The sequence below is a fragment of the Sus scrofa genome, chromosome X, assembly GCF_054392235.1.
Source record: "Sus scrofa isolate SSC_HxYL_T2T_F1_AM1 chromosome X, Sscrofa_HxYL_maternal_Yorkshire_Landrace_v2.0, whole genome shotgun sequence".
NCBI lineage: Eukaryota > Metazoa > Chordata > Mammalia > Artiodactyla > Suidae > Sus > Sus scrofa.
Window position 1 is genome coordinate 79,080,344 of NC_139401.1, and position 24,469 is coordinate 79,104,812.

General features: G+C 35.9%; 1 protein-coding gene across 9 annotated transcripts in view; it reads left to right on the forward strand.

The window, feature by feature from the left end:
• Positions 1-461: 461 nt before the first annotated feature.
• Positions 462-24,469, forward strand: part of DACH2 (dachshund family transcription factor 2) — a 571,191-nt gene continuing 547,183 nt past the window's right edge. For 8 of the 9 annotated variants that reach the window (XR_014834871.1, XR_014834872.1, XR_014834873.1 and 5 more), the window contains exon 1: positions 462-1,145. Coding sequence is in view for 4 of the 9 variants with exons in the window: in XM_021079680.2 (XP_020935339.1) it covers positions 631-1,145 (515 nt within the window). In the remaining 5 variants the exon portion in view is untranslated. Of the gene's footprint in view, positions 1,146-4,139; positions 4,200-24,469 lie in introns of those variants that run through there. The other variant, XM_085007025.1, reaches the window with a different exon arrangement.

Sequence of the window (24,469 nt, forward strand, 5' to 3'; positions counted from 1 at the left end):
GCCTCTGCAGAGTTGGGGAGCAACGTGCAAATAGAATTGCAGCTGTTACTTCCCTTTGACACCGGGTGCAAGGTGGCAGCAGGCTGGGGGGAGGCGCAGTCTGGAATCTGAATTTTGTGTTCCCAACTAGACACTCTTGTGGCGCGGAGGGGAGGATTCATACCCTAGGTCACTTGCAGAGCTCTGCGAAATAACTGGACGTTCTTTTGTCAGACTGCTGGGCGTGAAGCGGAGGCACCACACCGCCGCCTTCTCAAGCTCCATCCCCTTTCACCGGCTGGCCCTGAACTGTCTCAGGTAATCTGGAGGCCGGCCAGGGAGTCTCCACCTACTCGCGGGCGGCAGCCATTCGGCGCATTCGGGAGTCGAGGGGGTGGGACCCATTGGCTGGGGGTCGCTGCCAGTCTAGGGAGGGGGTGTGGTGGGGGTGGGGTCTCGGGCCGCCTCCAGTCGGGCCTCTCACTGTTTGCAGGGCTGTGGGTGAGTGTGAGCGTGAGTCCAGCTGCTGTAGACTTGCGAACTGTTAGGAGCGAGCTTGAGCGCGCCAGAGAGCGAGAGAGCGAATAGGAGGGGACCTAGAGGAGACTGGTCGAGAAAGCGACGGCCTGAGGACCAACAGTTTGAAATTGAATGACCATGGCTGTCTCCGCACCTCCGGTGATCTCTGCAACTTCCAGCGGCGTAGGCGTCCCGGGGGGCTTATTTCGGGCCGAACCCCTGTACTCAACTCCCGGAGAGCCTCCTCGTCTCACCCCCAATGTGATCAACAGTTTCATGGCCAATAACCACAGCGGCGGTGCCGGGGGTGGAGGGGTCGGTAGTGCCAGCGGAGGCAGCGGCAACACCAACACCAACGAGTGCAGGATGGTCGACATGCATGGAGTGAAGGTGGCTTCGTTTCTGATGGACGGCCAGGAACTGATCTGCCTGCCGCAAGTCTTTGATCTTTTCCTCAAGCACCTGGTGGGAGGGTTGCATACAGTGTACACTAAGCTGAAGAGACTGGACATATCCCCCGTGGTGTGTACTGTTGAGCAGGTTCGGATCCTCCGCGGGCTTGGGGCCATCCAGCCCGGGGTGAACCGCTGCAAACTCATCACCAGGAAAGACTTCGAAACTTTGTTCACCGATTGCACCAATGCCAGGTGAGATACTCTTTTTCTTAGCTCGCTCTTCCCCCTTTGCCTTCTTCTGCATGTCTCATCATCCTTATCTAACTTTGCCGAGAGTGAGTCTTAACTAGCTTACTCTACTCTTCACGCAGTAAGTCGGTGGGGAAAGAGGACTGGAAGGACTCATTAATTGCCTGTCCCTTCTAGACCGAACTCAGTGTTAGGGCTTCTATCTAAGAAAGTCCTGCGCAAAATTAAATTTGCGGTCCTGTACTGAAACTTTCCAGCCTTTCGCCCATATCTTGCATGGCTTTCTGGCTGCTTGTGGTTATTAATTTCTCCATTTGGTTTCTTTCCTGCTCTTTTGTGGCCGTACGGGTCGGATAGTTTTCTCCTGAACACGGACACCTAGGGCTTTCTGGAGGAGAGGGCTGGCTGAGCTGTAAATTGGGCTCCTAAGCTGGCAATCCAGAACACACCTTTTGAGGGATGCAGAGGGTCGGGAAGTCTAGAATCCATCCCAGAGGGTGATCCATTCCCTGTCCTGTGTGTTTGTCCTGAGAATGCGTGGAATATGTGGTGGTGGTGGTGGTGGTGATGGTGATAGTGAGTGTGTGTGCGTGTGCGTGTGTGTGTATGTGTGTGTGTGTGTGAGAGAGAGAGAGAGAGAGAGAGAGAGAGAGAGAGGGAGGGAGAGAGAGAGAGGACGAGTGCTCATGCCTGCTGCACAACGCTTCCCCATACGATATAGGAAAGTCGATGGAACCTATTTTTTAAAAAGAACGACAACAGATGTCACTTTCCTGGGATCATCCCTTTGGATCATCTGTAGAGGACAATGTGGGGCATGAACGCTGGGGCTGGAACCGGGTTGGGGGTTGGAGTAAAAGTTGTCAGGTTTTCTAGAGAAGATGCTTTCAGCTCTTCTCCCCATGCAAGCAGTTGGAAGGATCTCATTTTCCCAAAGAGAGGATTCCTTAAGTGATGATGGCCAGCTTCTCTTCTTGTAAGTGTACCTCCTTCATATCACAGCTTATAAGTACATTATAGAACAAATACCCATTTACACATAAGCAAATTGTATTCATTGTTTCTCAGTTTAAGAAAAAGAAAACTAAACTATATTCAAGATTATTTGATTTTTTTTTTAAAGACCTGTGAATTAGTCTTCTTAGTGTTTATTTCGTTTCCAGTCTGGTAATATATAGGAAAGTACAAATTTGGCAGATGTGATTAGTGTACAAACCAAATCACCATACCAGGCTGAAGAGAGCAAAGGGTTTTGTTGTAAAACAGCACTTCTGTTGATCATTTTGCAGAAAATTTCTTCAGAGGTAGACTTCCTCACCATACAACTTTAAATCATAAGATTTCTTGGTTTATGAACCAAAACTAGCTCAGTTGTCACCTCGTTGTAAAATCCAAATTACTATGTATAGTTGAAGTATACTGACAACTTGTAGACAAACTGTTGCTGACTGCTACAGGATAATGCTACAGAACTTACAAGGGAACCTTTTATTTTTCTTTTTTTACCCCTTTTGAGCAGTGTTCTCATGTATTCTAGCAATTAACCGTAAACCTGTTTATGTGAGAACACCTACCTAATTCATATCTGGGGCTTATAAACCTGGTTTATTAGATCAGATTTTCTTAAGGAAGATAGATGGCCTTAAAACACAAAGGATAACTGCTCCCTCAATAAAATAATGATAGGTTTTAAGAGTAAGAAATGATAGGTTTTAAGAGTAGAAAGGAAATTTAACCACAAAGCACTCTACTAATATACAAATTCAGAGGGTTACCAGGGACTTCAGATGAGGGTCATCTAGTTTATTTGTTGTCCTTTGAAAAGACTTAGATTTAAACAATTGCAGACCTGATAATCTATCTTCTCTCCTCCTCCCTATTCCTCTTACCCTTTCTCCTCTCCTTTTCCTTCTCTCTCCTTTCATTCTTCTTCTTCCCCCGCTCCTCCTCTTCTTCTTGTTCTCCTCCTTCTTCTCTTCCCCCTCGTCCTCCTCTCTTTTCTCTCTCATACAAATGCCCACTTTTAAAGAGAAACAATTATTACACATAGGAAGTTTTACCTTCTTTAATAATTAATTTACACACCCTTGAGCAAAATCTATGACTTTTATTTTAAAAATTGATTAGTATTTAATGTGATTTTGATGCTTTTCTCTGTAAATAGAAACTTTTCTTTAATTGATTTTAATAGAGCTACTTACTGAAGGAAAACTGATAAATTACTGCATATCTAGAGGCAAGTGTTCTTATACTGTTTTTGGAACCTGTTATGGGATGTGTTTTTAATTTATTATTTTTATTCAGTTAAGTTTTACTTGCTTCTTACCACAGCATTTACAATGGCAACTTTTGTGGGGGCTTAGATTGCTTCTGTGTATGTGCATGTATAAAAGTGATAGAGAAATATTAACAATGTAAGAAGAAATATCTCTGAGATATGATGCCTATGCCACCTATTGCATTTTTTCTTTATTAGTATTTTATTTTTACATGCATTTTCTATAACTGTGTTACAAGTGTTGCAACCTATAATTGTAAAAATTTATGAAATATGTTCTATGAATTCAGCCCATAAATAAAGATGAGGAAAACTACTAGAAACACACACCTATACTGCAATTTCTGTGTAGTAAACAAACCCTCACAATTTCTGGAAAAAATGTAATTAATAGTAAAATAACATTACCAAAATTTATTGTTGCAAAATGCCCGCATAATCATGTAGTTGAAAACTATGAAATATGATAATGCTTATAATGGATGCCTTGTGACTTGAGGTGACATTATTTATACACATGTGTATCTTAAATCATTCCTAATATCTGAATGATTTTATAGAATTGTGAGATTAGTACATAAACATTATTTCTGTGACTTTTCTATTCAGGGGGAAAAAAAGGTGAGGGATGTAAATAGGAATGAGGCCCAAGAGAGACAAAATAAAGTAGATAAGGCATGAGTCATTAAGAGAAAAGAGATGTGGGATATGAGCAGAATGATGCCATGAAAGAGAGTGAAAGATGGAGCCAGAAGAGCTTATAGAGCTGCCCAAAGAAGGTGAGTGATGTGTCAACGAAGACTTTGCTAAAGAGGATTGTCTTTCAGTACTCATGACTTCCTAGCACTTTCAGCTAAAAAGGGGAAAAGTGCAAGGAAAAAGTCTGTGTTCAGTAAGTGGAAACTCTTAACATTCTATTCTTATCTTCATCTCCTGATGGATACATTTCCATAGTGTAGTATTGAATGGAAGGCCCATTTATAATAGTGTCATTGGTAATTTTCTTTTCCGACATAATAAACGTTTCTTCCCCTCTCTGTCAGATAACTGGGGAAAAATGCAAGTCCTGATTTAGTGTTATTTTATTTTGGAATGCTTCCTACACTATTCCAGAATACACATTTTGGATCATTTTTAAATTGGTTGTTTTCAAGGACCTTAAGGTATTGCCACTAAGTGACATTTTGATTTGGCTCAGGGTACATTTTTATTAATGTGCACCTAAGAAAAATGAATGAGTAAAATACGTATGTGATTGTTTCTTTGACAGTACTGAAAGTCACAGAAAGAACTCAATCGGCACCTTATATTAACTATTTTTATTAGCTAATATAAAAATATTCAAAGTTGTCTTCCCAGAGAAGAAGATGGAAAATAATACTTGGCTCAGCTACTAGAGAAAAGAAAGACTAAAACTCTTGACTATTCATTGCTCTATTAAATAAATCAAGCTTTACATTCCTGCCATCGCAAAAGGCTCTACAGATATTTTTCTTTGTTGCTCTTTAGCTTCAGAAATTAACTGTAAGGGAAATTTTTTAAAAGATTATTAAGAAAATGATGATAGAAAAGACCCAAGCCACCTAGGAAAAGTTGTTATTCTTGTTTTAGATCTTTGTTTTTGCAGATAGAGCACCAGGATTTTTTCCATTTCTTGTCCAAGAGAACTTGGAGTTTTTAATATCAGAGAGTGCAGGCAAATTCAAAAAGTAAATGTCTAAAAATCTCATTCTTATGCGATTGATTTTCCTTACTAAATTCTTCAAAGTTTAATGTAGCGGTAAAATACTAAATTAAAAATTGATATTCGGTAAATGTGAAAAATCAGCCAATACATTTTCGTGTTGTCTCTTTTTATCTACCTATCTATATAAAAGTAACCTTGTCAGATTTCATGATCAGCATTTAATTTCATTTTAGGACCAACTGATTAAATGTTATTCAGTCATTTACATATAGTTAAATGGATGCTTAGAGAAACAAGAATATATGATTAAGAAAACCTCTTAAATGTATTTGGAGACATGACAAAAATTCAGTTTTTCAAATTAAAGATTTAAATGGTCCAGTTGTGATTTATTGTTATTTTGACTATGTGAACAGAACATAAATGGGCTTCCATGTTAAAATAACCTTATGTGACTTATAATGACCTTTAAACAATTTAAAACCAATACTTTCAAATACTAGAAATATTATTATTTTAAGCATTTGATAAGTTTGGCTTTGTATTCACACTTGATGAATATAATTCATAATCCACAAGAATAATAGAATTTACTTTGAAAATTGATATTTTCTATATAGTAAAGTTAAGCAAAATCAAATTTTTGAAGAACTTGAATAACTTTCCTGGGCTTATAGTTTATGATTTACATTTCCGCAAATGATCAAAATGTTTTAGAAATTAACATTTCTAAATACAGGTCAGTAAAAACAGGCATTTTAATTCATGAGATAATGAGGGCACAGTCATATTGTATATTAAAGGCAGTCACATAGTTAACAATGTACTGTCTTTTATTAGAGAATGATGTCAAGATTATAATTAAAGCTGTCTAGTCATGTGCCAGTGCTCAGAACTTCCATGTGTACATTCATTTTAAATGTACACCTCTGCATAACCACCAATTTTGTATTTATCTAATACTTTAGCTGGATTTTGTATTTGCCCCAAACACTCATTATTAGGTGATGGATATCACATTAAAGAAATGATGCATGGTATAATGGAAAATATCTTTGGATGTTTATATATGGTATTAACCTCAATGTATAGTACATGGATGCCAATAAATAATTAGGAAGTGATGGTCTTCAGACATTAATGTTTTAGATGGTTTTGCATAGGAAATCCCTAATACCTGTATAAAACATCAAATCTGAATTGTTCGATGCTTTAAGTAAGCTTCTTTTGTCTTAATGAAATCTCTAGATGTTTTAAAAGTGCTTCTAGCAGGCTAAAGTAATTGTGAGAAACCCTATTCATAATATATTATATTCAGTTGGCAGTTTATATCTCCAGTGGCATTTTATCTGATGCATTTCAAGAAACAAATGATTTAGGTTTATCCACTCCATACATTTCAAATATATATTAGAACTGCCCTAATTGACAAAAACTGAACATGTTATGTTTTTGGAGAAAGGACATCAAACCTTTCCCCAAAAGCAAAACGATTTGGTATTAATGATATTCTTGTTGCATATTCAAAAGTCTTTGGCAGCTTTTTTTTCCGCCTTTTCTTCCCTTTCACCATCTCAACCTGCAAAACTCTTCACTGTTATTTCAGATTACACAATTCTAAAAAGATAAAAAAAACATTTAAACACATTTGCTTTGGAAGAGAAATTGAGCATTTGCACCCAATAAGCCTGATTGTGGAACTGCATGCAAATCGTGTTTTGATTTATCTCTTTTACACTTTTTTCCATTTGAATTGATCTTGCATTAATTTCACCAAGCGGCTCTGTGAGGCTGCAGATGTTGCCCTGTGTTTAATAAATCAATGAGACAGATCTGAATGAATCACTTCAGATGGATTCTCTGCTCGGTTTGATGTCTAGATGTTATTCTTAGCTTGTTATCATGACAGATGCATTAATGTTCCCATACACTGCCAGCAATGTCAAAGAGATTGAAGCTTTTAAAGTGGCGGCATCCCATTTTCCATTTCTGCTAGAACAACTAAATTTATTTTACTTTATTTAAGAATAAGAGAAAATATCAAACCAATCCTAAGTTTCTTCATGGGAAAGAGTCTTAATTTCCATGCTATACTAACTCTCCCAAAATAGTGGAAATCAATATATTAAAACTTAAATATAGTGTGGGAGCTTAATAATGCCTCCACATTAATATTTAATTGTGGTAGGAAAAATGAGAATAAGTAATATATGATTGGGACACATTCAGAGTGTCACTATAAATAGAATAATGCTATATCCAAATTGATTACAGAAGGGTGTTACTTTTTAAATCCTTACTAATAAGCTTCTTGTTGGCTTAATGCAGCTGCAGTATACTCTTACCAAGGGATTTAGAACTCCTTTAGGATTTAATATTTCTTTTTAGTAGGAAGGGGACAGCCTGTCTATTGCGTATTCATCATTTCCTCACTTTTCAATGCTGAAAATCTTAGAAAAGTTTATTTCATTTAGTATTTTTCAGCTATTTATATTTTGAGTGTTATTTGTAAATCACAAATCATTCAGTAACAATAAATGCTACTTTTATAATTTAATTTCTTAGACTGGAAAAAAACATGCACACTAAAAGGAACTTTGTTATAACTCTAGTGAAATTTGTTACCTATCCCTACCTGCATTAAATATCATCACTATCATACTTTATTTCATTTCACCCATGGCATCTTTGCCTTGGTTTTAGGAGAGAAACAATTATCAATTTTGGGGAAATATTTTGAATTTAATGTTGTCAGTGTTAACAACCTTTTAGTTGATCTCTGTTTGAAAATACAAATTTTCAAAAGAATATTCAGTTTTCTTCATGTTCAACTTTCTGAAGAATACATATTAAAAAAATCAGCTTTCAGAGGTAGTTCCTCTTTGTAGGCCTTTACAGTATTCTTTCATTATAATTTTGTTAGCTTTATTAGAATAGGAAAACAGGAAACATTGTTAATGATACTGTTGAGGTCTCAAATTCTTTAGGAAATTTTTATCTCCAGTGTTAGGATAATCTAGGAAGCTTAGGATACATGCTATGATCTATAGTATAGTTTAAAAACAAGTTTATAATGAAGTTCAGTAAGTTATGGACTAGAGTTAGCCTTTTTTTTCAAATTTTGCTTAAAACATGGGAATGCCTTCATGGTTAGATCTTGCCACATCTTTTTTTGAAGATACATTTGTATATATTAGAATTTGTGAAATTACTATATTGAGAATATGAATGTAAGATGTAAGACATTGTTTTACGCAAATTGAATCTAATATAGCTAAATAGAAAACTGATGTATTTATCACTACCTATAATGCTATCCCTAAAATAAAACCAAATTTGTTAAAATAAAACAAAACCTTGGAATTGTAATAGTAATTTTTGAGGAGTTATTTTTAACTTCAGCAATATTCACTGTAAAACTTCATTTAGCCTGATATTGTGTACATATTAGGTACCTAGTTCACATTTGTTAAATGAATACCACCATTGACACACACACATTTATGCCTCTCACCGGAATTCCTTACACAAATTGCTATGCCTTAAAAAAGCTAAGAAGTTGTTACATAAAGTATACAGTTATTAAAGACACTAATCCTAAAATTTTAATTCCACTACAAAACCATTTGTAATCATGCCGTAAAATTTTCACAAGCATATACATAAAGCTATCAAAATCTGTTATGTGAAATTAGAATATTTAGATGAAATATATCTTTAGAGAAAGTATGACTTGATATTTCCTTTTAGTGAAAACCCACAGATGTTCTAATATTATTAATAGGCAAGAATTAATAAACAAGCCTACTACCATAAAACGATTCTCAACTATTTAGATTTATACTACTTGATATCTGCACTAACCCTGGTGGCAGTTGACTTTTGATTTTTTTTTTTTCAAACAATGAATGCATGTTTATAAAAAATGAGTTGGTAAAAAGAGGGCTTTCCTCATCTATCTACAGTTTGTGAATAGAGAGGCAAATACTTAAGAATAGTCATTTACTTTTTTCTTGGATAATTTTAAGACCTATCCTATGGCAACACAAATTTGCATGAAGTATATGCCTCCCACCCATTTAAAGGAATAGCTTAGTTCTTTCAGGTGTAATTAATTTTGAAGAATAACATTTCCTTTCACCTAGGAGCCCCGAATTTGAAACTACTTATTATGCATGTACTATTTTGACCCATTACAATTATTTAGTTTATTAGAGCAAATAGTGGTGAAAACTTTGTTATTATACTACTGGGAAAATATATAGTACAGGAAAGTTTAAAAAATAATGAACCACAGTATTTTTATTGCTGTATAACCTTTTTATTTTTAAACAAATTGACTGCTTAATAGTGTATAATGTAGTGTGTATGTTAAGGTATAAAACATTCAGTTGCAGTTGTGTCCAATGATTTTGTCAGCTTGCTGGCAACTGCTAGCTAGTACAGCATTTAGGCTACATTTAGTCTATCTGCTATTTATGTGATGGGTTAAAAAGAAAAAAGTAATATTGATCTGTCTCTGGATTGAAGTTTGAAATGGGGAACAGCCTGAACACAAAAGGCTTTTTTTTTATGATTTCTCAGCTTGCCATTGATCTCCTAGTTTTATTGCATTCATTATTTATTAAAAGAATTTGCAAGCTAAACATAACGTTAAGCTAGTTTGCACACAGGGACCGCACTTAGGAAATTGAATGGAAATTGCATTAGAGATGAACATCTGTGCTATTTTTCCACTCATGTGTTTATGGGTTTGTATAAAAGGTGTATTGGATTAACAGTTATAACCATTATAGCTTACAGCAGTATGTTAGATTCTGAGCTTTTAGTTATTTTGGAAGAAGTCTGTCATTTACTTGTTTAAGAAATATAGTGATATCATCACAAACAATATCTGGACATTTATTTTATTATTATATTTTTAATGCATTACCTACATTATGTATAAATTGTGAGATGCCCTGCTGTATTGAAGTAAAAACATTTAAAATGAATACTTAATTATTGTATTAGACTATACTATCTCTTAATGGCTTTTGATAGTAGGATACATAGGTGCAATGTGCACAGTACCTGTTTTAAGAATGTTGAGTTTAATGCTATATTAAAGCACACCAAATTCACAGAAACGATATAAAAATTTTAATGGGGACCATCCATAAAATGTTATTATATATGTATGTTAGGCCTTGATCCTTCTGAAAGGATAATAAACGTCCAGACACTGAAGACTTGCTTTCTATAACACTATGGACAATAGGGTGGGATGCTTTTTGGTATAGTTCCCCTGTTAAATTCAATCCGAGGAAGTTTAATTACAAAAACTCAAGAGGAGCTAAGCTGAAGTAGTCCTTCAGAGGACATAAGTTAGACTTTAGTGAATATTTTTATTGCAATATTGTCTTTAATGTGTAGACATTTGGAAAACTCATTTTACCTACTTAATTATTGGAATTTAAATAGATAGATAAAACAAAAACCTTTTCACCATAATTTTGATTTCTCATGATTAGATTTGTCATAATAGAGTGTGTGTGTATGCGTGTGTGTGTGTGTGTGTGTGTGTGTGTGTGTGTGTGTGTGTGTATAGAGTATACTCTGTGGTGCCAGGCAATGTTCTGGATGCTGTGAAGAGAGTGAAAAAAACAATGTCTTTTCTCATGGATCTTACATTCTCGAATCATTCTATCTTTAGCTTAGAATATATCCCCCCTTTTATATTTGTTAAATTGTGAAATCTTTGTAATTACAAATTTTTGGCATATCCATTATTGAATAATCCTTAAATTTCCTTTCTTGTATCTACCTCACGTGTTACATCAGTAAACACTAGATTTATTTTTCATTCTTTAGAATTGTACTAGAAAGATCCAGCTAAAAGTAGTATGTTTTTGATATGTACAATAAAATATTTTAGGAGTTCCCCTTGTGGCTTAGCAGGTTAAGAACTTGACTAGTAACCATGAGAATGCGGTCCGATCCCAGGTCTCGCTCAGTTGGTTAAGAATCTGATGTTGTTTTGAGCTGTGGCATAGGTCACAGATGTGACTTGGATCCCGTGTTGCTGTGGCTGTGGTGTAGCTGGCAGCTGCAGCTCTGATTCAACCCCTAGCCTGGGAACTTCCGTATGCCCAGGTGCAGCCCTAAAAAGCATAAATAAATAAATAAATAAAATATTTTAGTTCTATGAATGTAGAAAATTATGCTGTAAATAAAATGTGCATCAAGAGGTGCTTGGAGTAAACAGGTATTTACACTTAAGAATGACTGTAGTTAATTGAGTTTAGTGTCTTTTCTCTGACATATATTTGTTGCAAGAGATATGAGTCCTTAAAAATTCATAAAATTAGGGAGTTCCTGTCATGGCTCAGCAGAAACAAATCTGACTAGAATTAATGAGGATGCAGGTTCAATCCCTGGCCTCGCTCAGTGGGTTAAGGATAGGGCGTTGCTGTGGCTGTGGTGTAGGCTGGCAGCTACAGCTCCAATTTGACCCCTGGCCTGGAAACCTCCATATGCTGTGGGTGTGGCCCTAAAAAAGATAAAATTCATAAAATTAGTCATTCTATGAGACATACGTCTTTGTAGTAGAATGTGCAACTGTGGATTAGAAAAACGTGTTTTTTTCCCCATGTAAAATAGCTTGCTTTCATTTATGTTAGTTTTAAATAGATCCTCAGGCTTAGAATTTGATATGCTTTGCATGTAATCGCATACAATATTGCATACCACAAATTAAAACAGAGTTGAGAAAGGTTATTTGTTTTTATTTGTTCAGAATGCATTGACCCTTACATGTATTGTATTTAAACATAAATAACTTTGGAGAATAAGATTACTTGCAGACATGTATAATTAAATTTTTAGTGTTAATGTTAAGCTTGCTGCTTTGATAATAATGTGATCTAAACTTAAACATGTATTTTCTAAAAAACTTTATGAGTACCCTCTAGGTTTTTATTTGGGGAAGACAAAAGGTGAATTCATTCATAGAAAGAAATTCTGCGTAGTACATTTGATAAATAGTCCACAAATTTTGGTCTCATTTTATAAGTCAATTAGAACATTTAGTTTGAACACACATATACATATATATGTATATATGTTGTGTTCATGTGTGTATATGTATATGTAATATATATATTATATACTTACAATTCAACTCATCTGTCACTTCATTTCAAAAAATATTTAAGAAATTCCTGCTCTTGGTCTGTAGAAGGCTACTTATTAAGGGGAAAGTAGTGATCTTAAGAAGTATCCAAATTCTTATTTGTCTCATCTGCAGATTACCTAGGTAGAGTTTATTGTTGCATGGTTAATGCTCAGCTAACCTACATTAATGCAAAGAACAGTAAATGATGTATACAATTCAAAATCATGGGAAATTAAAATATGATTAATTAGGATTTGTAGTACATTAGAAAATGTTTATGGTACATTTACCTGTCTTAACATATTTTGCTTATTCTACTATTAAATTGTATTTACATTTCATAAATACTCACTAGTGAGAAGGATAGTTGTCCCAGAAACATACTAGGGTTGAATTAAATCTGAAATTAAATTCTTCGTGTAGAAAACATCTGAAGTGAACAAAGCATGAGCAGACATGGAGCTTACACGTCATAGTGCTTAACTAAATTAGTATATTTTGCTTGAATTTATTCTTATGTTGTCTATGGAAAGATTTATACACTTAATGGATGTAGCTATTAGCAGATCAGAACCTGGCAAAATGCATGAGTCCAGTTATTGACTTTAACATGCTTTTTTGTGCTTTGGACCCATAAATAACAATCTTCCAGAAGCTAAATAAACATTTGTTGACACCATAGGAATCATGGCTTTTGGGTTAAAACACATTGTGAATATAGCACTAAATCAGATTTTTGTGTTTCTACTTTATGATCAGAATAATTAATTGATATTCCACTCGCCGTTTAAAAAATGGAATATTGTAGTCTTGTTGCTGATCATGTCATGCAAGAGTGGTCATTTTGATGATGGACACATATTGAACACTGTGAACTCTGGAGAGGGTAGTAACTGCAACAGAGCTTAATTGATCCAAGTACATTTGATACAGCTGCTTCCTTGCATTGCACTTGTTTTTGATTGGTCCTTGGCATACTAGAAGACTGATAGGTTCTTGTTATTTTAGGGGGAAGTTCTTTTTCATTGAGGTTGTGTGATGTTTACATAATCCCCCTTCTTCCAGAATCTAAAGCTTTTCTTATTCTCTGCAGTTTAGTCCCATTGAATTGAATGACTGCTCTTCTGTGTATTGTTTCATTTCCACCCCCCCAACTAAGAGGGCTATCAGTTTTTAAATGTAAATACAACTCAAGAAATTCCTCTTTTTAAATCTTTTTCTGTACTTTTGGGAAAAATGTAAAAGTGCTAATCAGAGAAGGGGCAGTGAAGCTTAATAATTTAGTTCTCTCTCCAGTTAGGAAGGCTTTTGATTTTAAAGATAAGAGGACTATAACTTGGGCCATATTAACATCGATGTAGTTACATTTGGACATGGATAAAGGAATGGAGCTAAATGAGTGAAGAAAACTTGAGAAAATATTTCTCCTGGAAATAGTGAATGGACTAGGAACTAGCTGATAGTTGAGAGGCAGGCAGTATAGTGTGCATTGATGAAGGCCTTTCCACAGAGCTGTTGAATGAATTATCTCTTTTAATTGCATTCATTTTATTTTAGTGGCTAGTTTAAGCAGATTCACAAACAGGAATAGAAAGCATAAAAAATATTAGCTGCAGGTAAAAATAAAAACACTAAAGACAAAATGTGGAAATGTTATTCTATTTGCACTGAGCTGGTGGCATTTGAAACCATAACAGAACATTTGAATATATCTTTTCTAAAATAGTATTCCTTAACTATGCTAGTAAACATTACATTAATTTCTAAACTATTTTATGCAGTGTCCACTTACATTTCCCTGTAAGTTTCCTTGCTATTACTGGCCTGTTAGCCTGATACAAGCTGGCCATATCACATTTGAAACACATGTTGAGTATGAATTTTTAAAAAGGGGTGACATTTTGCCTTTGGGTATGCGTGTGAAGTTTTTATTGTTCAGTAATAACTAAGTTTGCGTTTTAGGGAGTAATTTGAACCACTGCATTCAAGATTGTTTAATGAACATTGACATCTGAGTTAAAGAACATCAAAGTGGCATTTTTGTCATTTTTGTATTTAATAAGTACAGTAAAGTTTAAATATTTCCTTCATACCTTCTGCCTGAAAATATATCTGGAAGTTTAAAATTACTGGCTAGGTGTAATAGTAAAAAACTTTACATGTATATACTCTTTTATAGTTTATATAGTGCTTTCATATACATTAGCTCATTTAATCTGATCCTTATTCTATTTTTATAATTTTGTTGTGAAATGTCTAAATTTTTAATAAACAGATGGTTGATCACTTTACAGCATAGTACTTCTGGGATCACTTAATCTCATTTAGACTTTTTTTCACTCAGTGCTAAATCAGCATCATCCATAGTTATATTGAAACTTATATTGCTTCTAGGGAATAATAGTTCCTTATGTTTGTGCAGAAGTTCATAGACTGCAAAACTTGATCGTACTAGTGTATGCATTTGTCCTTACAGCAACTTTACAGAGCATGTCATCCGATTGTAAATTTAAGAGAGAAAATTGAAATGTAGGTAAGTAAAATGAATTGCTTAAGGCAATTCTAGTGCAGGCAGAGATAGTTCTTGAATCTAAGCTTCTGTTTTACCTCCTCTGGTACATTATGCTCTCTATGCTGTCTCTAAAGTGATAAGTCTTGATAGATGGACTTGGGCAAACAAGTTTTGTTAGGTGGTTGATTGTCCCAGATATTCAGGAAATTATGGAAAAACTAGTGGTGGGAAATAGAGATAAACAAACTAGTAGGAAAGAGAATCACTATGCAGGAGCTTTCCTAGAATATCTTCGGGGTACATGCCTGATGGAAAATACTGCCTTTTAATAATTCACTTGGCGAACACTAATACTTCACCAAGTGAGAATTGAAAGGCGAAATCTTATATGTAAGATTTTGGAAACCAGCCAAAACCTAACATTCTGAATGGAAAGTGAAAGGAATAATAATTCAAGAAAGTGTGTAGAGATGGCAGTAGTTCATCAAAGCATAATATTGAATGAATTTATGAAGCTGGGATCTAGTTACTAAAAAATATGAATTGTTTCTTGTGTCCAAAAGTATGCCAACATCTGTGGGTAGCTTCAGAGAGCCTTAACTCTTATCATAGAGACAAGGCATAAGCACATTAAAAAGATAACTAGTTGTTCATTCACTCAGCAAATAGCTATTGAGTGCCTACTCTGTGTCAGGCACTCTTCTAGGTGCTTGGGATATATTTGTTAAAAACACAAATCCCTGCCCTTGAAAAGAGGGTTATATTTTAGGATATGGTAGTATGGATAGAGGAAGACAATAAACAATATGCAAAATAAAGTCAGTTATACTGTATGTTAGAAAGTAGTAAGTGCTATGGAAAACCTAGAGCAAGTAGAGCAAGGTAAGGGCATGGAGAAGGGGTGGGATTGGAGTTGCGGTGGCAGTTTTATTTTATTTATTTATTATTTTTATTTATTTTTGCTTTTTTGGACTGCACCCGTGGCACATGGAAGTTCCCAGGTTAGGGGTTGAATCGGAGCCATAGCTGCTGGCCTGCTCCACAGCCACAGCAACACAGGATCTGAGCCATGTCTGCGACCTACACCATAGCTCATGGCAATGCCAGATCCTTAACCCACTGAGCGAGGCCAGAGATTGAACTCGCAACCTCATGATTTCTGCTGCAGGTGGCAGTTTTAAATAGAATGAGTATATAGCCTTGATTGAGAATATGAGCTTTGTTTATAGACTTGAAGCGGAAGGGAGTTAGCCAAGCCAAATCTGGTGAAGTGTTCCAGGCTAAGAAAACAGTTTGACCAAAAGCCCTAAAGCAGGAGCAAGCCTAGTACATTTGAGGAACAGTAAGGAGGATAGTGTGGCTGGAGTGGAATGAGTGAGGGGAAGAGTAGTAGGAGCAAGATTAAAATGGTAATGTTTAGGGGGTCATATAGGGCCTTTTAGGACATTTTGAGGACTTTTAACTTTTACTCAATGAAATGCAGATTAAAATGAACTGCAGTGTTTTGATCAAGGCTATCACAGCGTTTGACTTAGTTCTAAATGATCACTCTGGTTGCTAGGTTGAGAATAGGCTTCAAGTGTGGCAAGGATGGAAGCAGTTAGGATGCTATTGCAGTGAACAAGGAGAGGGATGCTGGTGGCTTAGACCATTGTGGTAGAGTAGAGATGGTAAGAACTGGCCAGATTCTGGATAAGTTTTGAAAATAAAACCAATAGAACTTTATTAAACACTCAGTATGAGAGAAAGAAGAGTCACAGAAAACTCCAAGATTTTTGTCATCAGCAATTAATTGGAAGGATGAAAATTTTCCATCATTTGAGAAGGGGAAGGCTGTAGGAGGAGCAGATTTGGGGAGAAAGTTTGGCAGTTCAGTTTTATATGCATTAGTTTTTAGATATATGTTAGGCTTTTCAGCAGCGATGTAGTCACTGGATGTATAATAGAAGTCTGGTGTTTGGGAGAGATATCTGAACAGGAAATATAAATTTTGGACAGGAGTGACTGTAAATAGAAAAAAGGTATTAGGTTGTGATGATGGTTGTACAACTATAAATATAATAAAATTCACCGAATTATTAAAAAAAGAAAAAAAATAGAAAAAAGGACTGAGTCCTGAGTCTCACCAACATGAAGAAATTAGGGAGAAGAGGAGGAACCAAGAAAGAACATGTGATGAGTTAGGAGGCAAATGGAGAGAATGCTGTCCTGAAAACTAAGCAAAGAAAGTGTATCAAATGCTGTTAATAAGCCAAAAACCATGAGGACTGAACATTGGCCATTGGGTGTGACAGTGGAAGTCACTGAAGTTCCTGGGTCAGGGATTGAACCCATGCCACAGTGGCGACCCCAGTTGCTACTGTGACAACATCGGATCCTTAACTTGCTGAGCCACCAGGGAGCTCCACTTGTGATCTTTTTTTTTTTTTTGTCTTTTTTTTTTTTTTTTTTTTTGCTATTTCTTTGGGCCGCTCCCGCAGCATATGGAGGTTCCCAGGCTAGGGGTCAAATCGGAGCTGTAGCTGCCAGCCTACGCCAGAGCCACAGCAATGCGGGATCCAAGCCGCGTCTGCAACCCACAACACAGCTCATGGCAACGCCGGATCGTTAACCCACTGAGCAAGGGCAGGGACCGAACCCACAACCTCATGGTTCCTAGTCAGATTCGTTAACCACTGCACCACGACGGGAACTCCCACTTGTGATCATTTTGAGAGAGCAGTTTTGGAGGAATAATAATAATGAATAAAGTCTGAGTGACATCTTTAGGAAGAGAATAGGAGAGGCATTGAAGACCGAGTAAAGACAACTCTTTCCAGGGATTTACTGCAAAGACAGCAAACAACTGGAGTTGGGAGGGAGTAGCTTGAGAGTAGGGGGGGATCAATCAAGAGGTTATACCTGTTCTTTTAGGAATAACCCAGTAGAAACTTTAAAATATGATGTTTTAGGAGAGAGAGGAGTTCCTGAAGTGATATTCTTGAATAGGAGAGAGCATATTGGATCTACTGCATAAGCAGAGGCATGGGCTTTAGGTAGGAGCAAGGTTGGTACATTTATATTAACGGATGGTAAACCTGAGTATATGGGTGGAGATTCTGGTTGAGCTGGTACTGGGACTCCACAGAAGTCCTCTTCTGATTGTTTCAATTTTCTCGGTGAAGTGGGAAACAAGTCATTAGTTAAGAATGAAGATTGGAACAGAGATTTTGGAGATTTGAGGAGAAAAAGGAGGTGTAAAATAGCCATCTATATAAGGAGAGTAAACTACTTAAAGTTTAGTGTGATTGCCAGGCAATATTAAATGCCCATTGAGGTTTTTGATCATACATTCAAAATGGTTAGTATGGTAATGTATTTTTTGTTTTATTTTATCTTTCAGTATTTTTTTCATTTTTAAAGGTTTTATTGAAGTATAGTTGATTTACTGGTTGTGTGTTTTAATTCCATCAGGTAGAGCTGCATCAGTACTGCTGCAAAGTAGGCAAATAATTGGATTTAATAAGAACTGTGGTTTTGCTAAGTTGTATGAGTATAGCAAAGCCAGAGGGTGCAAAAGAGTTGAGGGTTTATGCAAAAAGAGATTATAATGAATGACAATAGGTTTTAAGCTGGTAAGGAAAAAATAAGTTATGAAGGAAGAGACAGTGAAAGGATGGTGGTATTAGTGAATTGGAGGTTCCAAGAAGAGGTCAAAGGATTTTTGGAGTTGGAGTACTAAAAAGGAGTGAACTAGAAAGAAATAGTCATGGCCAGAGGGTAGGATACCTGAAATTAAGAATATGGAAGAGTTGCCGTTATTGGTAATTACAAGGTTTAAGGTATGACTGTGGGCATGAATAGCAGAAGTAAAGAGAACAAGATCTTTGGAGAGCAGGCCAAAAAAACTAAAAGGCTAGATTGTTTGATGGTTCTATCATCTATGCATACATTTTTTATTGAAATTGCCAAGTATTAAGGGAGAAGTGGATGTATTTCAAATTTTGTGGTACATATAGTAATGCTTTTAGAGTTTGCTTCGTTCAAAAAGAACTATTGTAACTTAATTTCTGAAATTTTTAAATAAAATTATTGGAGTTAAGAACTCAGGGAACTCAACAAATATATTATTTAAAAATAGGAGTTCCCATCGTGGCTCAGTGGTTAACAAACCCGACTAGTGTCCATGAGGACGTGGGTTCGATCCCTGGCCTGGCTCAGTGGGTTAAGGATCTGGCATTGCCATGAGTTGTGGTGTAGGTCGCAGACGCGGCTCGGACCTGAAGTTGCTGTGGCTGTGGTGTGGGCAGGCTGGCAGCTACTGCTCCAATTCGACCCCAAGTCTGGGAATCTCCATATGCCATGGGAGCTGCCCTAAAAAGACAAAAAGATCAAAAAAAAAAAATAGTCTACAGTCACTGTATTATGAAGATTTGAATATTTACTTAATAATCCCTGTTTTGCCACGGGTGTACTGTGCTTCACTTAAGTTGTCTTGAAGAATATGGTGAAAATAACATTTTCAACGTAATTGAAATAATGTTTGGATTACTTTATAATTAACATTATTTTACAATAGATGATTCACATTTTATTATGAACCGATTTTATACCAGAAATGTTATTGGTCCCAGAATGTGTGTTTGTTGATCTTAGTAGTATGTCATATATTGATGAAAAGTACATTAAGTTCCTACTCTCATTTCAGCACACAATGATATTTTATAAACAGTGCTACAAATCTGCTAGGCACAGTCCAGAACTAGGAAATAGTCACAGTTCTTATAAGATAGTTCATAATGTATTCAAAGTGGCAGAAACCTAATCAATATATATATTTAACACCTGATGTTCTCTGATTCATGCATTATTAACTTCAGAAGGAATTTACTTAAACAGCTCCTGCTGTGGTCACTACTTCTCCTCCATACTCTGACTACTCTTGGGATTTCTGTGACCTTGGAGGTTTGGTGAGGAAGAAACAGTTAAGCTTTAAACCAGGTTCTCATGTGAAATCATTGCAGAGCAAAGCTAAGAAGTTGGTGACCTCAGTCTTAATCCCTTGCTAATTACCTAGGAAATGAATTTTCTCTGGTGCGGCATGCCAAGCCATTCACCTGGCATGTTAATAGAGTGGTTGGGAAGAAGGGTTTGGTCAGCATTTGCAAACTAATAGATTCTGTCACTGATTCTGAGTGAGTTTTAATTTCTGCAGCTGGAGAAGAGCAAGGTAAGCCAGATGTAGTAAATCTGCTATTAAGATTCTTGTTTAGGAAAAAAGGCAGCTTTATTGTTAAAATTTGATTTTAGCCCTGTTGAGTTGACTTACAAAAATCTTGTTTTTCTTTTTTATATAGCACTGAAAAGAGACATGTGCATACACTAGACACTGGGTTATCTTAATCAGGAGAGTCTGTGGAAAGTGTTGTGGAAAGACTATTTTAGGCACCATGACCCTAATATCTATTCCACAAAAGCAAAGTAAAGGAATGAGTGATTACTTGTCCTGCCTGGTATTTCAAATTTGATGAGATTAGAACTTTAAATGAATATTTTATCCAAGCATGAATCACTGGCAGGTTTGTTAAAACTGAATAGAAGTGCACTGTTGTAATATAAACTGCCTAAGAAAACCGCTATCAGAAGATGTTATGGTTGAGATTCCTTTACAGGATGAATTTCAGTATAGAAATACTCAAGGTCTCGTTGAAAACAACCATCTTTAAAATTCTACCTGAAGTCTTACCTCCTCTATGAGGACTTATCACCTGCAGTGACCTCTTGCATCTCTGAAGGTTTATCTGCATATAGCTTTTCTCCTCTTTTTCCTTCCCCTTTCCCTTCCCCTTCCTCTTCTCCTTCCCCCCTCCTCCTTTTATAAATTAAGTTTTAAGCTGTATGTATTTTCCCCCTCCCCAACTAGCTTCTGCATTCTTCAACTTTTATCACTCATAGTGCCTAATATACTACATGGATGTGTAAGTACTAAAAATGTTTTTGTTTGTTGCTTTGACATTGCTGCTATGCTTTGTTATAATTAAATGTATTTACTTAGGGAAATGTTCATATTTGAAGGAAATTTATTGTTCTACTGAAAGGGTGTATTTTTCTGATTTTGATTGACAGCTCCTCTTGAACAATGAAAGCCTAGGGAATTACTATTCTCTCTCAAACACATTTATTCTGATTCTAATACTTTCTAGATGTATGGCCATCTAAGCTTCAGTTTTGTCATCTAAAAATAGGGATACTATTAGTTACATAACTTGTGGGACTGTTAAGAATTTTGAGATCACGTACACAAAAGTGCTCAGCATGTAATAAGAGCGCAGTAAATATTAGCTCTTATTATTGAGAATGGTGTCACACTATGTGTGAGCCACACATAAGCATACATTCAGAACACAACCAAAAGATCACATCTCAAAATGAAATGAACCAGTTTTCAGAAATTTTTGCTACTAGTATTAAATTAACTGGTTGACTCTGAGTGACACTCTATGCACTTCGTTTTCTAGGAAATTCTTGCCTGTTGAATTGCATGTTTTCTAGGCTGATATGCCAGCTGGTAGGCCATTTATTACTAGTTCTATTTTGGTGGAAAATTCAGCCTTGTGTGTCATTTAGAGTTTGTGACACATGTACCCTCCCAAGGCTTAATGAGTTGTCTGCAGATGGGCTGTTATTTATTACAGTCATGTAGAATAAAATTGATTGTCTTCTAAAATTAATTTTTCATTTGCCTCCAGCCTTGCTTTAATAGAGGACACACAGTTGCCTGTTTGCAGAAATACTGTTTAATCACATTAATATCTCAGCCCCCGAGGCTGAAGAAGATAATTGTACAAACGAACGGCAAAATCTGTATCTTTAACTTCTTTTTATGATTAAATTATGCAAATGACTTATCTCCTGCCCCTCCAAGCACTAATCGTCTAATTAGGAATGATGTATTAAAGGGATGGGTTTGAATCAGAAGAGGGATGAATGCAGGAAGCAGAAAATGGGAGTTGACAATGAAAGCACTGAAGATACAGTAATGTGTACTAAATGAATCTACATATATGGTATAGAAAGAGATGGGAAGGCTCAGGCATACTATCCATAGACCTGACATGTGTCATCTTTTGGCAGGAAATAGAATTCCTTATCTCTGATGCCATCTTTTTTGAGATTAACTTCAAATTCTTAGTTAAGGTGAGTGTTCAATTTCCTGTGTTCTTGAACACTCAAGAGATGTAGGGGTTTTATTATCTCACCCAGTGAAGGTATTGGCTTGCTCTTTTAATCCATGGAGGATAATCTACAGCAATGGAATGGGACTATACCTTGATTACAAACATACACTAGGTTTTTCAAATTACTTATTCAACAAAAGCAGGATAATTAAACAAAACAAAAATTAAAGTCAGGACATGCAAATCTGGAAAATATAGAATCCTCCTATTGGAGATCTTAGGTTTAAATTCCATGCAGCATTCCAGATGTGTATTTGCAAGATCTTACCTTTTTGGTTTTGTGCTTCTGTTTCCAGACGTTGATTGTGATGAGATTTTAGCACAGCAGTTCTATTTAGTTGTGGCCTAATTATTCTATATGATATATAGATTGTCTTATCAATAATAAATACTTACAATGCTAACAATTAGTAACTATAATAATAAAAAATAATATCAGTGTTCCTTTGCAACAATGTACACGATACATTGACATATTGCTTATAATAATGTAAAACAAAACATAATAAATCAGGCCACAGAAGTAAAATTTACTATGGAGATTTTAGAGCCTCCTAAAATTCTTTCTTATTGGTACATTTGTGGGAGTCAGAAATCATAATGTTTATGTCATTTTAATATAGTTTTTATTGATTTGAGTTCTGTGCTGGTTATTACAGTGAACTCCAGGGTATTTTCTTTATATAATGTAAACCATTTCCCAATATATTTGAGAATAAAATTTCAAGAAATGTATCCTAAATAGAACATACAATTTTTTTTGGTTTTTGTACCAAATTTGTACTAAGTCAGTTTTTCTCAAGTTCTTGGAAGCACTGCTGTCATTCTGTTACTATTTCTCATTGAATTTGTTCTCCTGCATGTTCTGGTTCTGTTCACTGAGAAGACCCACTGATCTCCAGCAGCTGCTGTTGTCTACTGGTGTGTGGCACCTTACCAACTGAATATAGGCATTTAACATTTTTGCTTGTTAAGAGTAGGCATCAAACTATAGTTTATCTGCTTTTACTGAGGAAAATATTTAAGCTATATATTTGAACAATTGACGCCAATGAGTCTAACTTATTGGACTTTCCAAGGTGGACTTTTCCGAACTTTGTTCTGGATATTTGACATGCATTCCTGTAGAGGACAGCCATTTATAGATTTCTACAGTGAAGAGACCACTGCCTCCAGGATTGCACTGAGTTTGGAAGGGCAAAGTTAGCCTGTGGAAGTGAAGGGTGAGTCCTTTAGAACTTACTTCATTGCCATCCCGTGAAGCTTATCTCTCTTTTTCCTTTGGAAATTAACATGATTATTACATTTCTCCCCCTACAAAGTGGTGCATTACCTATCATATCATTAAAAAACAATGAATTAATATGTCCCATTTAATACATTCTTTTTTGAGACTGAGTTAATCCTTAAAGTCATTACTGTGGTTTTCCAATGAGCCTAAATAAGTTTAACAGCTATTCCTTTGGCTTTTAAAGGAGCCAAAGAAGAATGACTGAATATCTGGGAATAGTAGTAATTGATTTTATAATCCCTTGCTTCTAGTAAGTTTTCCACAATGTGTCATTTGCACATGATGATAGAACAGTGATATTCAAACTCATTTCATTATTTTATTATAATAAAATAAATACTTTTATGATTTATCATTTAATTCTTTACATAAACAATTAATAGGAGATCTGCTTTAGTTGATTGAGAAACTCAGTCACAACATCAAGTGCTACCTGTACCTCTTGAGCTCTTAAAGCACCTTTACAGAATCCTGGGGTTAAGAAAAACAGATTTTAAAACATAATTTGGAGCAATTAGTGCTTTTTTTTTTTTTTTTTTTTTTTGTCTTTTTGCTATTTCTTGGGCCACTCCTGCGGCATATGGAGATTCCCAGGCTAGGGGTCCAGTCGGAGCTGTAGCCACTGGCCTACGCCAGAGCCACAGCAACACAGGATCCGAGCCGCGTCTGCAACCTACACCACAGCTCACGGCAACGCAACGCCGGATCATTAACCCACTGAGCAAGGGCAGGGACCGAACCCGCAACCTCATGGTTCCTAGTCGGATTCGTTAACCACTGCGCCACGACGGGAACTCCTTAGTGCTTTTTAATTATTACAAAAAAAGTTGGAAAACAATTTGAATCTAAAACTCCACTATTTTTTTCTTCATTCAAAGCCTGAAATAAGGGTTGCATAAAACAAGCTGATTATCCACCAAATGGGAGATTAGGTGGCCCTCTACAAAGAAGGCTTATGTTCCCTGAGAATTGAAAAAAAAAAAAAAAAAGGAGTTTAGCATCTACTGTTGCATTATAGCCAGAATTTATGAAATCACTTTCTTAAAATTTCAAACTACCAGCAGTTTGGTTTGTAATATGCCTCAGGTAGACTCAGAGGAATAGAGTGTATGGAAGATTAATCTGTTACTGTTTTATTTCTCTTCCTCTTCAATGACTGGGAGTGGTGAGTGATCTTTGGAAAACC